The sequence below is a fragment of the Scomber japonicus genome, chromosome 20 (genome assembly GCF_027409825.1).
Source record: "Scomber japonicus isolate fScoJap1 chromosome 20, fScoJap1.pri, whole genome shotgun sequence".
In the NCBI taxonomy this organism is placed as follows: Eukaryota; Metazoa; Chordata; class Actinopteri; order Scombriformes; family Scombridae; genus Scomber; species Scomber japonicus.
Window position 1 is genome coordinate 10,866,509 of NC_070597.1, and position 16,573 is coordinate 10,883,081.

The 16,573-nt window shown below is 39.5% G+C and overlaps 1 protein-coding gene across 1 annotated transcript in view; it reads right to left on the minus strand.

The window, feature by feature from the left end:
- Window positions 1-3,323: 3,323 nt before the first annotated feature.
- The window catches only part of dock1 (dedicator of cytokinesis 1), a 183,175-nt gene continuing 169,925 nt past the window's right edge, over window positions 3,324-16,573 (minus strand). The window contains exons 47-52 of the mRNA XM_053340789.1: window positions 12,067-12,204; window positions 9,292-9,434; window positions 8,761-8,959; window positions 6,938-7,115; window positions 5,632-5,783; window positions 3,324-4,223 (exon numbers count right to left, since the gene is read on the minus strand). Of these exons, the coding sequence (XP_053196764.1) occupies window positions 4,128-4,223; window positions 5,632-5,783; window positions 6,938-7,115; window positions 8,761-8,959; window positions 9,292-9,434; window positions 12,067-12,204 (906 nt within the window). The 3' untranslated portion in view covers window positions 3,324-4,127. The remainder of the gene's footprint in view (window positions 4,224-5,631; window positions 5,784-6,937; window positions 7,116-8,760; window positions 8,960-9,291; window positions 9,435-12,066; window positions 12,205-16,573) is intronic.

The following is a 16,573-nucleotide window of genomic DNA, read 5'->3' on the forward strand; positions in this document are numbered from 1 at the left end:
GAGGAGAGAGAGGGTGAAGTATAATGCCTGCGCACAAATCACAGAGCCTATTGAAATAGCTGCCAGTTAACTATGTAATATTACCAGTGCTGAAATGCTTCACCCTTTATCCCTTTTCAATTGCGTGGCTAGATATTGAGTGTGCACTGGGTATTCTTGATAAGTGAATTATGACATTGGTGAAACTTTGTATTCCCACCTCATAGTTAGGAGAGAATGAATCTTATCATTGCAATCCAATAAGAGGGCTATGGTAACTATAAAAAAGTCTTCACCTCCCATCTGGACTTCTTCAAGTTTTATTGTTTCACAACTTTAAATCAGAGTGGATGTAATAAAGATCTGATGCTCGTCATCCAAAAACTTTTTGATGCCAGAGGGAAAACAAATCTGTGGAAGTTATCTAAATTAAGCACAAATACAAAAACACTAAGAAATTGAATGAATACGTATTTACTACTTTCAAGTCAATATTTTGTAGAGGTACATTTGGCAGCTGCCTTGAGTCTGTGTACATACTGTAGATCTATATCAGCTTTGTACATCTGGATGCTGCAATTTGCCTCCTATTCTTATTTTGTTGTAGTAAAACAAGTCAAACTCTGTTAAGTTACACAAAGGCCGTGAGCAAAGAGCAATTTTCCTCTTTGTTGTATTCTGACAATAATTTCTATTTCTATTGTCTGTTTTGTCCAGCTATTTTAACACATTTGACAGTTTATCTCTACTGTACCGCAACTTAACTGAAAAGTAGTAGTATGCAAGCATAAAAAGAGTCTTGACATTTACTCCACAAACGCAACATTAAAGAATAAAAAGAGAACACGAGTAAAGTAATAATAATGATGATGAAATAAACAAGGTAGTGCTAAAATTCAATTAAAAATGTCAAGATTAAAATCTGTTTACAGAATGGAATAACAGTTTTGAAATGGGATAATAATGAAATACATAGAGGTGACACTGACCATTGCAGGGATTAAATGATGAAAGTGAAATGTAAAGTCCAGTTTGATGACAGTGCCATTTAACTATTTATTAATTAAAATAAAATTGTATTTATTTTTAACAGTGCAGTGGCAAAAACTAAAACACAAAAGATTGGCTTGTGGGATTGATCAATGTTTAGGAAGGGTTTCCTCATACAGCAACTAATGCACTTTCTTAGCTGTTTAAAAAAAAATTAGAATCAGTCCAAAACATAAATTCCAACAGCATGACATTCAACTTATCATGTAGTGGGTCGATCATGCATTAGTACTGAGAAAAAGGCTTTAATGAATACCATCGTGTTTTTATTATTGTAAGCACTGAATGGTATTGCGCTGTAGCGAAGGTAATGGTCCTTAGAGAGAGTCAGGTAGCGTTGTCTTGAGAGGAACTGTAAGAAAGCTACGAGGACAGAAGGAAAACATGAGCGAAAACAACACTGCTATGATAGGAAAACTTGCATTTTTATTGAAGATTACTTACTCAATTTCATTCTGTGTTTAGAGAGCAATTTATCATCTAGACAGATACTACATGGTCAAATGAAAGCACTATAACGCATATACTGTACCTTGTATTCTGCAGTGGTACCATCGGGTCTCACCAGGATTATAATGGATTTTATAATTTGACTATCTGAACACGAGGAAAGATGGAGGTTGGGTGACCGTACAGGAAGCATGTAAGGAAACAGATGAGTATCATTTTATAATCTATGGAATTATTTTTAAAGCTGTACGCCCTTTCTGATGACTTTGAGTCCCTAAGCATTGGTTTTTGTCGCATGTTTTTATGCATTTAGTGATAAATGATAGTTGGTGAATTACCAGTGTTTCAGTTAGATATTCTATAGCTTTCTAAAATGAGTTAAAACCACCCATGAGAAATTATAAATGCTCTCTTATAATTGCTTTTCCCAAATAAAACTCTGAGGGAAAATGTCACGAGTGTTCTTAATTGGGATGAGAGCTTTATAAAGCTCAACTTTCTTTAGATGTTAAAAAAAAAACACCCTTCAAACAACAGATGCTACAGTTCAAGGATTTCTCCTCAGGCAGGCACCCACTCACAAAGTGTCAGCAGAAAAGCAGAGCAGAGGAATATAAGCCACCTGGGGCAAACACTTCAAAAAGGCCCCACAAGCTAGTTTTATGGTACAGACAAGGGGCCTGTAAATACATTTATAAAATGTGAAGGCTGTGATTCTATGACAGAACTACATAAAGGCTCAACAGCACAATTTTACAGCAGCTCTGAGCCACCGGAGCACAAATAATAACAGGAAACTGGGGAAAATGAAAAATATGTTCAACTAATAATAGTAAATTATGAGATTTTTATCAAATACGTGTGAGAAGGTCAGGAAGAAGACTGGTGAAAATAACAAGATTTTCTGTCCAATAATAAAACTCATGGTGCTTATTGTTAATATACAGCACATAAGGACATGTTGATTAAAGACTGTATTTCCTAAAAGCCGTATGCTTAAAATGATTTGTATGCCAATGTAATCTGTCACTGGACTAGTCAAGTTATACTTCTGACAACCAAAAGGATGCATGCATTACTAAACTAATTAAAGTGTAATTCAGTTTAAAGCTGCTGCACAACAGATAATTAAAGGCTGATCATTAAGGATTCAACTCCAATCACTAATTTGTCAAAATACATTAAATCCATCAAACATACTGTAGATGCTTGAGGAAAACTCATCGGTTGCTGGCTGTCTAGGATGGGAGTCCCGTGATGCCCAATCTATAATTTTCAAACAGCAGCAACAAAAAAAACAAAACCAAAACATTAAAACATTAAAATGATGAAATACATTCTGATGGTGAGCTATGGAGCAGCAGTGTGAAGAAAGCAGCTTTTAATGAATATGACCTTCTGCGGTTTCCATCAAAGAATTCAAGATTGCTCAACAAAGCTGGCACCTGAGCTTTGTTGGCTCATCTATGCCTCTCAACTGTTTATCAAATATGGGACACATTCCAGTTTCACGCTTTCAAGCTTTGAAAACTGAAGTGATCACTTGGTGAGCGGACACATTATGTAAATGATATTGCATTCGCCTATATAGAAGTGATTTTGTTGCGCAACACGTCCCGGTATAAAGCTCTTGTGTGTTGATAATGAAGCAGCAGTGTTGTGATGGCTGTCAATCAAGCAGGCAAGAACAGAAAGCGTGGTAGCTCAGCGTTCAGCTGACGAGAGGAAACCTACAGATTGCCAGTTTGTTTTGGATTTCAAAACTGTGCAATCACTCACATCTATTTTCAGCACCTCTCGCTGTAGACAAAATAATGAGGCAGACATCTTTTTTTTTTTTTTTCTTTTTTAAAAATACATACATTTGAAGTTTATTCAGAAGTCATGTCAGTAGTGAATTGGGAACAGTCAATATTATTGAAATCCAAGGTTACAGCAATCTAGGACAAGGTCTGAACAATGATAATGTGGTAGGAGTTAGTTGTATGTGCACTCCAAACTTTTACCAATAAAATCCATGATAGGCTCTTACATACCAACTCTTTAAAAGTCCCTGTCAATTCAAAACCTACAAGCCCTTTTTTTTTTGTTTCATATAAATGCCACTTAATCTAATGATACGTTAATACAAAAAGAGTCATAATCAAATCACATACAAAAAACCTGAAACAAAATAAAATAAAATCATATATACAAACCTCTGTACATAGTGGGAGTGTATGGATAAAAGAGAGAGGAATTATGTTTTAAATGAGCTCTCATATACTTGAAGAGCGGGTGAATATTGGAAAGCTGTTGGTCCAAGCTTATCTGTCTGAACACAATCTCATGTCATGTCAAGTCTGGAAGTGGCATGGTCTGTCGTAGAGACAGCGTCGACAAATTCAGTGACTACTCATCTGTGCAACATGCTCCCTGTTGCAGACTGCATCATCTTAAAACTGAAGGCAAAACAAAAATGGAAAATAAAAAAAAGATGATAAGAGGGGCGGGCCGCAGTGAGGTATTCATCTTGTCAAGCTGGGACTTGGGGCGAGGAATGTGTGGGTAAAAACAACCGCTTTTAAAAGGGGAAGTGGTTACTGTCGACGTTGTTTTTTTGTTGTGTTGTCAGTGTTGTTGTTTGGTCCTATTGTCAGCGTCTTTGTTTACTGTACAATTCCTGAATCGATGGATGCCTGTTTCCTGGTGGTCTTGGGAGGAGGCGGAGGGGGGGTCTTGCTAGGCAGAGGAGGTGGTACGTGCTGCAAACAAAATATTCACCTTGAATTATCGAGTTTTGACAAGTAAAGACACTTAATCGCAAATCAATATGTAAACATAAAGGATGCACCGTCAACAAAATTCAATGATAACAATCTCACATGACAGTTTGTTTTAGTATAACATAACATTTGTGTCTTTAGAGATGGTTGTTCTGTCACATGAGGTTACCGCGGTGCCTTCAATTCCTGCTTTGACATAGCCGAGAGCTTTACATCTGCATATGTGTGCTGAGTGAACCTGGCAGGAAGGGCCAGAGACAGACCTTTTGAATCAGGAATATCAACAACAATGGCTTCATGGAGCACACTCTGAGACCTGTCAAACTAAGCAAGAGGAGGCAAAAAAAAAATCTGAATGGCTCGTCTTTCTGTCTGGTTCTCATGAGAAGTCTGACAAAATAACTGGTAGACACGCAGGCCCTGTCTGGGTCTAATTCAAACATAACACACACCTGAATCTAACTTATTCATGTCCTCTAATGCTGTTGACATCAGGTATACTGCAGGGAAACATGTATTTGATTATGATTTGTTGTTTGTCCAACTACTAAGTATGTATGATATCCAAAATTACAGATTAGGGCTTGAAGACTATATTAGCTGAACATCATGTTACCAGAGGTAGAAGGAGAATGAGGTTTCTGGAATTTTGATTTAAATAATTAGATCAAGATAGAAGATGTCTAACATGTTTGAGATTTTTCATCCATCTGCATTTCCTGCCCAAAACTCTTCAGTTCACCACAAAGATAACAGAGAAGGAGTAATTACATCTCAATGACCTCACCTTTGCCTCCATCAAGGACTGTAAATGAAGAGTGGCTGTCACTCAGTCTCCTAACATCTGCTCTCACTACATTACCGTCGGCCTGCTGTCACACTGTGTGCAGAGGCTCCGTTATACTACCTGTCCATGGGCCGTGACAGTGGATAAATAAGATTAGTTAACGGAGTGGCGAGGCGAGAGGATGGCTAGCATAGACGTCGGTCAGTGTGGAGAGGCGAGCCACTGATTAACAGCGGGAGAGCTCCTGATGGATGTGAGAGGTAAAGTAATCATCCAATCAATCACGTCTGAGTGCCGGGCCGGCTGAGGAGAACGAGTATAAATAACAGCGGGGTGGACGGTGGGTGTAGGCCCTTGCTGCTAACTGACTGATGCCTACACTCTCCTGTGACACACATTACAAAAATGACGCATAAATGCAGTACAAGCACAAACGTGATTGTAGAACATGCATTCACACGCACAGTAGCACAGGTCGCACAGGGTTAAGGGATAGTAGAGGTTGACCCGAAATGTCAAGTGTGTGTAGTGGCCTCTCGTTTCATTATAAGTGCCATGCATCATTAAGGAGCTCCTCTCAGCCCTAATTAAAGCACTTACCCTTTGATGTGGCGGGGGCGGTGGAGGCGTCGAGGGACTCGTCAAGTCTTGATTATCTAGCAGGTTGCCGTAATCAGCTGTGCTGCCTTTCACAGGCAGTGGAGGAGGGGTTTCACCTTTGTCAGAGCATCCCATCCCGTTCAGCTCCAGATCTGTGCAAGAGGGCGCTCATTAGCTCATATTCATCATCAAAGTATATAAGCAGTATATCTTAAAATAGCACACCTAGGACTCAAAATAAATCACAGACTTTTTTTCTGGGAAATCCCAGATTAATGTTTTAAAGAAACAAACAAGTACAAGAGATACAAGATATACAAAATCCTACACACACTTGGGGGAACTGATTTCACATCAAGGTAAGTTGAGCACTCTTTGGATGTAATACTTAGTTGCATAATGTCTTCTGGTGCTTTAGCAAACCTACCAAAAAGCTAGTGAGTGAATCTTAAAACAAAACGATTATCTCCATGATCAATGCTCAACCCTAATGATGTCATTAGGGTTATCTTGGCTTGGAGACAGGGAGGATCCAAACAAAAGATGCTATTAGTTGCAATGATATTAGAGTTTTACTATGGGAAGCATAGCATCCACTGTTTTTGGAGCTTGGCCAATACAATCAACTAAAAGTAAGGTGATCTCTGCCTCTGCTGCTTTTTTTGTTAAATGCATGTCTCTCCACAATTTTTAAGAAGGGTAACACAAAATGAATGGAGTGCTCCTTTCATCCATAACGTACTGAGCTGCTACACACTGCAGATGTGTTATGCAAAAATGCTTTGACTTAAGATACTGTGATGAAACAGTTTCAGCTGAGTAATTAATTGCATCTCTGCATCTCACATATGGAAATGTTTCACTTTTAAAGCTTTAAGAGGCATTACATGTGAATTTGAAGTAGTGCTACTGTATATCACAATGCAAAGATGCTAATTTTTGAAGCAGCCATAGCAGACCTTGATGAGCGAGTTAACACATTGAGCCCATTATGTGTGATCCTAGTGTTAGCAGCCAGCCAAGTGACAAAGAGACACATTTAGAGGTATTTCTGGGGTGCTGACAGTTATGTTTGCATGGCCATTTAAAGAAGTGTAGCTAATAACATGCACAGCGCTCTGACTTAAATTTAACTGTGCGTCATCACATGTACCAAGGCATGTGGTAACAGTGATGCAAGAAGTAAAACAAAGTCGGAGGGAGGCAGAGAGGGCCTAAAGAGATTTTGGAAGCTCCAATCCTAAGATCTTTTGAGTGTGTTTGATGTGTTGGAATGGGAGTGAGAGCAACATAAAATTGTTCTCACTGGAAACAGTGTGCAGGCTAAAGGAGGGTTTGCTCCTGGGGGTGATGGGTGGAGGTCCCGGTGAGGAGGAGGAGTTGGAGGAAGCAGAAGGGGGCCCGGGAGACACGGAGAGGCGACGGTCTCCACCCAGCTGGTTAAGAACTTGACTTCTTGGTCTCTGAGGCCGCAGGGGACTGATCTGTCATGAGCAAACAAACAAACAAACAAAAAACGATGTCAGAGATTGAGTCATGACTGAGTGGTAAATTACACACCACGTCAATAAAACAGGACTGAGAACACATTTTATTGTGTGGCAAGTAAGTTGACTCTATGATGAAATATAACAAAAGATCAATAAAAGATCATTTAAAGGAGAAAATTAGTTTCACATCTCCTTTGGGAATGTTGTGTGTGTATCTACACGCATATTAAGTCGGTTATTTGTATTCCTAAAGGAGAAACCATTTGGATAAATGTGCTCGTTGGGTTGCAATATCTTATTTGTGGTTACGAATAATTGTTTGCATGCAAGACTGCATTCTCCCAGCTTTATTATGGCTGGAATTTGAATATGAAAAGATATGTCCTCAGGGCTATTCCACACTGTAGACTACATTAACAAACAACTTTGTAATTGGCCAAACTCAAACAGTTAGCCACGAGGGAGACACTGAAAATAACAGCACACTTTATTCGGGGAAGGTTTTTCTTTTCCAGAACATAAAAACACAAAACTGAAATTTGTATAGCGAGTGAAAAATCTCTTTATTTCTGTGCTCCAAATTATACCCTCAGCTGAAACTACCATATCCTACAACTGCTTAGTAACTACTAGGGACCCCTAGGTGCTCTACCCTTGACCCCCGAGGCAGGAGGCTCCTGTATCACAAGCCAGACGGCACCATCACTGCCTGGGGCCTCCTTTGGATCCCATTCCAAGCCTTATCTTTAATGATGCAAGCCACAGAGTACTCCCACTGGGCATGCAGAACACAGTGCCACCTCTCTGCTGTAATGGACACAGCATGAGGAAGAGGGACATGAGCACCGCAGAGTGAGGGGGACGATAAAAAAATGTGAAAAGAGGACTGGTGAGAGCTGTCGGGTGGTAGGAAAGTGAGCCATGTGAGATGGTAAAAGAAAAATAAATAAAGACTTGACTTTGAAAGACTCTGCTTGAGATACAATGTTCATTTCTTTTCTTAGTGACTTGCTGCAGTGGGGTCTATAAAGTCAAAATCTGATTTCAGCAAGCCAAGACCAAATCCAACAGGGGTCTTTCTTTGTTCTTTTTATTAGTTATTTTGTGCACAAACTTCATGGGGACGAAAAAGAGAGGCTCTTAGAAATTTCAAAATAGGGAAAATATTGCTTCTGAGAGCATGAATGTACTAAGCACATTTTCTTGGCCATCTTCCTATTTGATTTTGAACATTGAACATAAATTTTGAGGCACAAAAAAAAAAGATCAGTGGTCACCAGCATGCTGAGGAATCCCTGAGAAACTGTGGAAAAAGCGTTCCCTGACATGTCAGTGATAACACAAAGATGAAAGTAGTGTGACGCTGTCTGAGAGTGTCAAGCATAAAAGCTGTATCTGATACTGTATTTGTGAACAAGTGACATTTTCTCACTTTTCTGCATTTAACATCTTCCCTAGTTTCCTCTTTGTGAATCATGAATATCCACAACATATACCATTGAGCTTGTGTTAACTTGTGTATTTAAATAAATAAATAAATACATGAAAGGAAAGGAAGAGTGCAGAGTTACTATAGGATGGAGAAAAAAAGAGTAAGACATAAGGCAACAAATTCCATGAAGGTCATTTTTTTCAATACCGTCTCTGAAAGTATAACAGCTTCAGCGGGCTGCAGTGGGATCTCTGTAGTCTTCATCTCTTTGTCAAAGATCTCCTGGTGCTTACTGTTCCTCTTCTCCTTCTTTTTCTCTTTGCGATCTCTCTCGGGCTCCTCCCGGTCCAGCTTGTCCTGAGACTTGGTGTGCAGCTTCTTTGGCAGGAGGGGCTCCAGGGCAAAACTGAATAAAAGATAGTATGATAATAGTCAATCAAACAATGTCCTTCTCCTTCCTAGTCTCTGCACCTGAAGGAGCTTTATCAATCATTTACAGGGTTAGTATGCAGGACAATGTCGAATTGTATATACTTACTTCATTTTAACGTAGCCTTAAAAAAAGCCTTAAAGTTGGTATTACATACTGAATCATGCCAAACAAGATGCTGAGGTATTCTTCCATACATAAATAGCATCTAACGATTATCTCACAAGAGGGATTATTATTATTTAAACTGCTCGTATAGAATAACAAAAAGCCATTTTAAGCCCTTAAGGAAAAGAGAACCAGGTTACCCATCTGAGCCAGGTCTGGAGGGGGAGTTGTCAGAGGAGATGGAGGTGACTGAGGCCACCGACAGTGGCCTCTGAGAGGAGGGCATGGTGAAGGAGCGCACCATGGAGTGAGGACGAGGACCCCGCCGTTCATCTGCTGCCGGCTGACACCGCAGAGAAACAGAAAAACAGAAACTTTCAGAAAATAATTCATCTTAAAACTCCCTGTGGCTTTAAAGTTCTCTTGAATTTTTACGTTGGGTTCAGGTATTAAGAATGGTAGTACTGTGAAAAACCATCACATAGTACATATTATCTTACATACGTTATTCATAGACTGTAGCCTCTGACATTAATATCTCTTAAAAAGAAGAATTATTCTCACAAGACTAAGTCTATAGCCAGTAGCTATGTTTATCCAGTTACCAGTGTTGCCTTCTGAGTTTAGCGTGTTAGCATGCAAACAATAACAATGTATTTTGCATTTGCACAATGTCGTCAGAAGACAAGCAGGGAAACCTCCTGTTACTCTGACTGTGGGGTATTCTCACATGGTTACCCAAACTGCCACCTTTGTAGTCAAACTGTTTAAAAAGACTACATTTGACTACTTTTGTGGTGTTAAGTATTCAGAGTGGTTTGTCAACAGCTGAACCCGAACACAAACAAACTGTGACTTGGTGGTGGCGGCAGCAGATTGACTAAATCATTTCTTGTTCACTCATTCACTGGGAACCATAATGTACTGTGATGTCTATGCAAAACTGAAGCCAAAATATCTCCTTTTTGGGAGCTCCCATCTTGCTTGCATGACATTATTTGGAGCCAGAGTCTGTGCAGTAGAGTCAGGCTGACAGATATTTGAGAGTGGCTGTCACAGCTGTCAATCATTACATCACACCCTTGTTTTATATTGTCAAGTAACTATCTCAAAACAAACTTGTAATGAAAATGAGCAGTTGGATATGCATCAGTGTGATTCAAAACAAAAAAACAACAAACAAACAAACATTTGTAGTTTGAGAAAGATTGTGAGGCTTTAAAAAGATAAGTACAGTAATCTTTTGAGTCAGCATGTAGACACTGTCAGTAGTACTTTAACTCTAAGACACTTCTGCTTTGGCTTGAACAGCTTTGCGCCCTGGTTTTGGCTGCTTCTATTCATCACAATATCTAGTCCAGTCAAGATTCGTTTTTACTTCTGCAAAGGATTTATAATTGGAAGGATTTTTCTTTAGTGAGCATTACAGTACAACCTCTCTTGACATCCCTATTTGGTCCTTGGCAAAGGTTTTCAGACCTTATTCATGACATACACTGTATATGTCTTCTAGCAGCGTGATTTGTCAATACCTTGATACCCAAAAAAAAAGTGCTCATTTTATGCTGTGTCAAACAGGGGGATCCTACAGATGATGCACATATATTCAGGTAAACTGTAAGGGTGAATGTTATCCACAGTTTGTCCTAATCCTACATACAGCAACATTAGTTGAAGGGAAAATAGAGCTTTGGTGGTACTATTATTTTCAGTGTTTCCGTAAAAAAGAACCTGCTGAAATAAAAAAAACTGTGTTAACAGTATCTCTCACGATGAACCTTTCTGCATTTAAAGTCATTTCAGGCGAAGAAAGGAGCGATCACACATCTGATAGGATAACCTTATTATCACACCCTAGAAAGGGATGGCTTTTCTCTTGTTTGAAAGGTCATCACCATCTCCCTTTAAATTGAGCGAGGGCCCCATTACCTCAGGCGAGATTGAGGGAAGAGCTTCGCCAAGCAACAATTAAATCTTTAAAAAGGAGAGGAAAAGGTGGTCCCCAGCAGCACCCCACTACACAGGAGCTGACTTCAGCTAAAACTAAAATGCAAGTCTGACACATATGTTCTAAGTGGAACATGAAACAGAAAGTACAGGAAACTCAAAAGTATGAATCTATAGCTAAATAGAGTATGTGTTTATTATCAATGATTATATCTGTGACTCAGAGAAGGTCATCAAATGTTTCTTAGTTGTTTTAAACCAGTTTAGCACTGCTCTTTTCTGTTAGCTTTGCATTGTGTGCCATATTTATGTCTGACCAGATTAGGGATTTCTAGCACAACTCACCTACTTCCAAGGTGCATGAAGAAAAATGCAAGAAAAATAAGGTTTGTATGTCACCATGGACACCTACTCCATATGGTTTTGTTGTTCCAGTGGTTGTCTTGATTTTACTTGCATTTCTTTGACAGTCAAAAATGACTACAGTGATTTTTAGTTATTAGATGTTTCCTGTAATTTTAACTGCTTTGCACAGAACGTCACATTCTATGTATAGATATGGAAGAAAGACAATTCAAAATCAAGTTTCCTGCAACTTTAAAGCTGGTCAAACAAACTAAGAATTATACATGTTCTCATAAATAATCTGGAATGATACATGAACTCAAAGATGTTTTTCTGTGGCATGTCCATTACCTCTAAACATACCAACCATGTGAAATACTAAAGAATGAACCTTTTCAGATAAAGTAATAAGTAAAGTAGTCTGTCAAGGTTGAAATGCCATAAATATACAAATAAATGAATAAAACTACGAGTGTTCCAGACCGAACGAAAGAACAGGAGGACTCAACATAATGCATTTCTGAAAGGTATAATAAGAAAAAAAAAATCAATTTCCAAAAAATTCTCAGCAAAACAAAATAAACATTAGAAATAGCTGCAAATCCCATTAGTGCCTGCTAAAAATGACCAAAATCACTACAAAGCACTTTTCATGCAAAAGACAAATTGGTAAAAGCTCTTACCAGGGACTTAACCCCATACTGTTTCTCCACTTTCTCCCGCAGTTGCTTGAAGCACGCCTCCATACGGTCATGGAAAGGCCTCAGTGCCTCTGTGACCTTCTCTCCGTGGATTCGAACACCTTCTGCGAGGTGCGGGATCTGTTGAAGCAAGACAGTGGAGTAAGAAAACTTCATGCATACATATCCCAGAGAGATGAGAGGTCAGCTACACGTCGCTTCTTCATTCATCAGAGGAATACGCTACTGTCGCACGAAATATATCCAATTAAGCACACACAACCTTTTGTGGCTTGGCTGTGCATACTCAGCATAACCAGTAAATGTACATCAGTGTGAAAGTGTGACACAAAAATGAAACATCACTGCAACTTTATCCAGCTGGTAGTAGACTTACACCCCCCCCCCCCCTCCTCCTCCTCCTCCTCCTCCTCTCATTTCCACCACCAACATCAACACATCACAACACTGGTATACTGCACATACCAATGAGAAAGTACAGGCAGACTTCATGTATGAGCACGTAGTGTATACACCTCACCTCTGACGCAAATAAAGACGCAATGCATCTTTTCTGGCACACTGCTGCTTCTAACACTGTAGGCAGCTGATGGATAACAAAATCTAAGCAGCTCAGGTAGAAGGATAGAGAGGAAGACAGAGAGAGGAAGAAAGAGGGAGAGACTGAAACTGCTGAAAACTAGTAATTAGGAAACCCCAGTGCCATAGTCATCTTCAGCAATGCTGACTAAATGTAGAAAGAGGAGGAAGCCTCATTCCTTGAGGGCCAAGCATTAGAGGGTATTTTTTTCTCCCCCAGTGCCAGTTGAAATCACAGGTAAAGTTATTATTATTTCTTCAGAGCCTGGTCTTGTAGTGCAACATACTGTCTTTGAATTTGTTAAGGCAGTGAGAAATTGCAGCATAACCGACCAGAAAGCAGTAAAGATGTAACAGTCAGATGTGGTAATAGCAGACATTTTCTCTCCCATGGCAACTGTAAAAGTATTCCCTGACTGTCTTCCTGCTACAAGTGAGAAATACTGTTTAACAGTGCAAGGAGAATAGCTTCTGCTTTTACACTTATGAATAAGTAAAAACAAAAAAAAATAAACCACATTAGAGGGGATTTAATTCATACATTTATATTAATTGGTCCTGGTCAGAGTGGTGCATTTGCACACATGAAAAACAAGAAAACACTAAACTGCAGAGTGCATCTTGTGCCCCATCTTAAAAACGGTGGCTTTTACAGCTAACAAAATTCATCTAGGCCCTGAGCAAACGGAACAAAGAATCTGTTTTGAGTACAAAGAAGTATGTGAAGTATCTGGCATAGGTGGGCAAGTACAGAGAAGATTGTGTGCATGTATGTGTGTGTGTTAACCTCTGATTCCCTACAAAGCCTGCAATGCCTTTCTTCCTTCTCGCTCAGGGTAAACTGCCCCTGCACAGCAGCGAGAGTGTACTTCACTCAGCTGGCACACAACACCATTTCAGTTTCATGATGCAACCTTTAGTAATAATCTCAGTGCATGTTTTATTTACACACATTTCAACACATAGTGGGCTTATTAAAAGGGAGGGGGGGGGGGTGGATAACTAATGTGGAAATGCACATCTATACAATGTTACTGATAATAATAACCCCAGGATCTCAGCCACATGAAATACACTGACTGCACTGACACATTAAACAGAATGCTATGATATGAGAAGCAGCATAAGACAGCACCCTGAAAAGAGATACTGTAGATTGGATCATAGAGCCTAAAATTCAGGATATTTCACTCACTGAATTTTAGTTACTGTGCTATATGCTACTAAAGCAGAGCTCTGGCACAAGAAGATAAATGAGAGAAGGCAACATACACACTGCAAGGATTTCCCCTGATACTGAGCACCTTCATCATCACTGCTGGGACCTCTTGGAAGAGAGAGTAGAGAGGAGAGAAGGCTAAGTAAAAGAAAAGAGAAACAGATGGAAAAGAGGGTTAGGAGTAAGAATACAGAGAGAGAGAGAGATAGAGAGATGGAGAGAGAGAGAGAGATGAAGAGATGGAGAGAGAGAGGGAGAGAGAGAGATGGAGAGAGAGAGAGAGAGAGAGAGATGGAGAGAGAGAGAGAGAGAGAGAGATGGAGAGAGAGAGAGAGAGAGAGAGAGAGAGAGAGAGAGAGAGAGAGAGAGAGAGAGAGAGAGAGAGAGAGAGAGAGAGAGAGAGAGAGAGAGAGAGAGAGAGAGAGAGAGAGAGAGAGAGAGGAGAGAGAGAGAGAGAGAGAGAGAGAGAGGAGTAAGAAGGACAAAAAAACAGAAAGGGGGAGAAAAAAAACAGCGAGAGTGAAAGCTGAGGCAAGATTCACGTCTCCCAGGATACCCACATCTTTTTATAGACCTTAGGATGATTGAGTGCGACTGAGTGGCGGCATGGCAACAGAATTCTGCTTGGTGGCTGCACGGAGATAAGCTAATCGTGGAAGACACTTAGGCTCAAGGTTGCTAACACACACATGATGTTCAATAGTTTAATTAGATACAATAACTTTTTTGTCTTTCTAGGAGAGGGTTGGTTTATGATCGGGATATGAGTATGAGATACTAAATTGAGCTAATTAGACACTGGAGCCCCGGGGATGCTTTTAAAAACTCTAGCATAGATTAAATATCTAAACGGTTAGCTTACAAAAGAGTAACACTGCACAAACTAATGTATGCTGTATAGACTCTATGTATGTAGCATGGATTATGAAACATTTTTCTCCTTTTACAAAGGGAAAAGCATGAAGTTGGAGCACTGTATAGAAATCTTTGTGTGGTATGAGACATTGAAATGCTAGCAAGGATGATGAGGCAAGGCCAGAGGTTTTGTTTGGTCATCTTAACAGGCATCATCGACTAAAAAAGCTTTTGTCAAGGCCTCACAACAACAGTTACAGTGCTGGCTTTAAAAAGGTGGATTCACAATGAAAAGTCATATTAGAAGAAATGGCGTGATACAGTACATACAGTACAAGATATTTTACAGGTGTAATGAAAACACACACATAGGTAATATCTGGCTGAGTATCACATCTCTAATGAACCACCTACTAATACTAAACTGGTGCAACAAAAGGACCAGATATTTTTGTCAAGAGTTGGTAGACCAAATCAGAGCAACAATGGTGATTAGATATTGGTCAGGTAGCCAGAAACAAGACTACAACAGCACATGCTCATGTTGTTCAGTGTCTGCTTGTTGTGTAAATACAAAGTTATTTTCTAAGGATGCTGATACACCAAGCTCTCTTTTACCAGCTGCCCCTGCTATCAGTTCAAAATGTTCAATCAACTGGCCACCAAAAAGGGACAATTAGTGCTGCTGACTGGTTCCAACACTGCCAACAGACACTGAAAAAAAAACTCTTACCGCAGTCGCCTGACAGCTGACAGTCCGCTGGTGTGTCAGGGACCTTACAAGTTATGTATAAGAACTTGTTAAGTTTCTAGTATCTCAGGCCTGGGTCTATGTGGGTTCATTTTTCAGTACCATAGCGTTAAATATGGAGTAAATAACTGGGACATTATGAACTCATAAAAAGTTGGTAATGCTTTATTTTACAGGTCCTTCAATGTTATATTGGTTTTCTGGGAATTGATGAGTAATCTGTAGTTATTTAGCAATTAATTTTAAGAAATTTGCTCATTATAGAATTTTAATGAAATAATATAATGCTAATAAACAGTTTCATAAACAGAGCTACACATGAGAAACTTTGTATTTTCTGTCAGTTACAGAACTGTTAAGAGTATTAATTTTTTGGCAAATTATCAACTATGTATACATGAGTGGGCACAATTTGTACGAAATTGCACCCCCTTTTCTGCAAAACGTCCTAAAAAATAGCTGTTAACACCAAATTGCTCTCTGTACCTCTCTCTCTTTCTTAGAGAGACACTGCTGATATTAAGCAGTATGAACAAAATGGCATACTGTTTAATATCAGCAGGGTCTCTCAGTGCCCACTATCCTTAGCTGAACCTTGTCATTCTATCCCTCTCTAATGCATAGTGAGCAGACTTCTGAGCCACACCCTGGGGTGCTGGGACAGCCACATTGCCTTTGAGATGCCTGGTATTAAGACTATGATGACATATTAAGACCTTTCATGAAGGTCAGAAAGGTCTTGGAGACGTAGACATCCAGGGGTGAGTCAGACAGACTTGTAAGCAGACAGACTCCACTCTTTATAAGATGAAGGGACCAAAAGCCCAAGCAAAAACCTTCATCAAAAGACTATATAAGAAACATAACTGTAATTGAAAAAATAAACAACTTTTGACTTCCCACAGATGCTGTTTACATGCATTTGAACATGCTCTTGATGCCCTGGGTGAAAAGGTCTGCGATTCAATTTATCACACAGCCACAGTGGGTAATGCTGCAGTCAGTGAGAAGTTTTAGCTACTAATTTAGGGTTCTGTCTGGGCCTTTTGCCAATTATAACCACAAACATCACAGAACACATAACT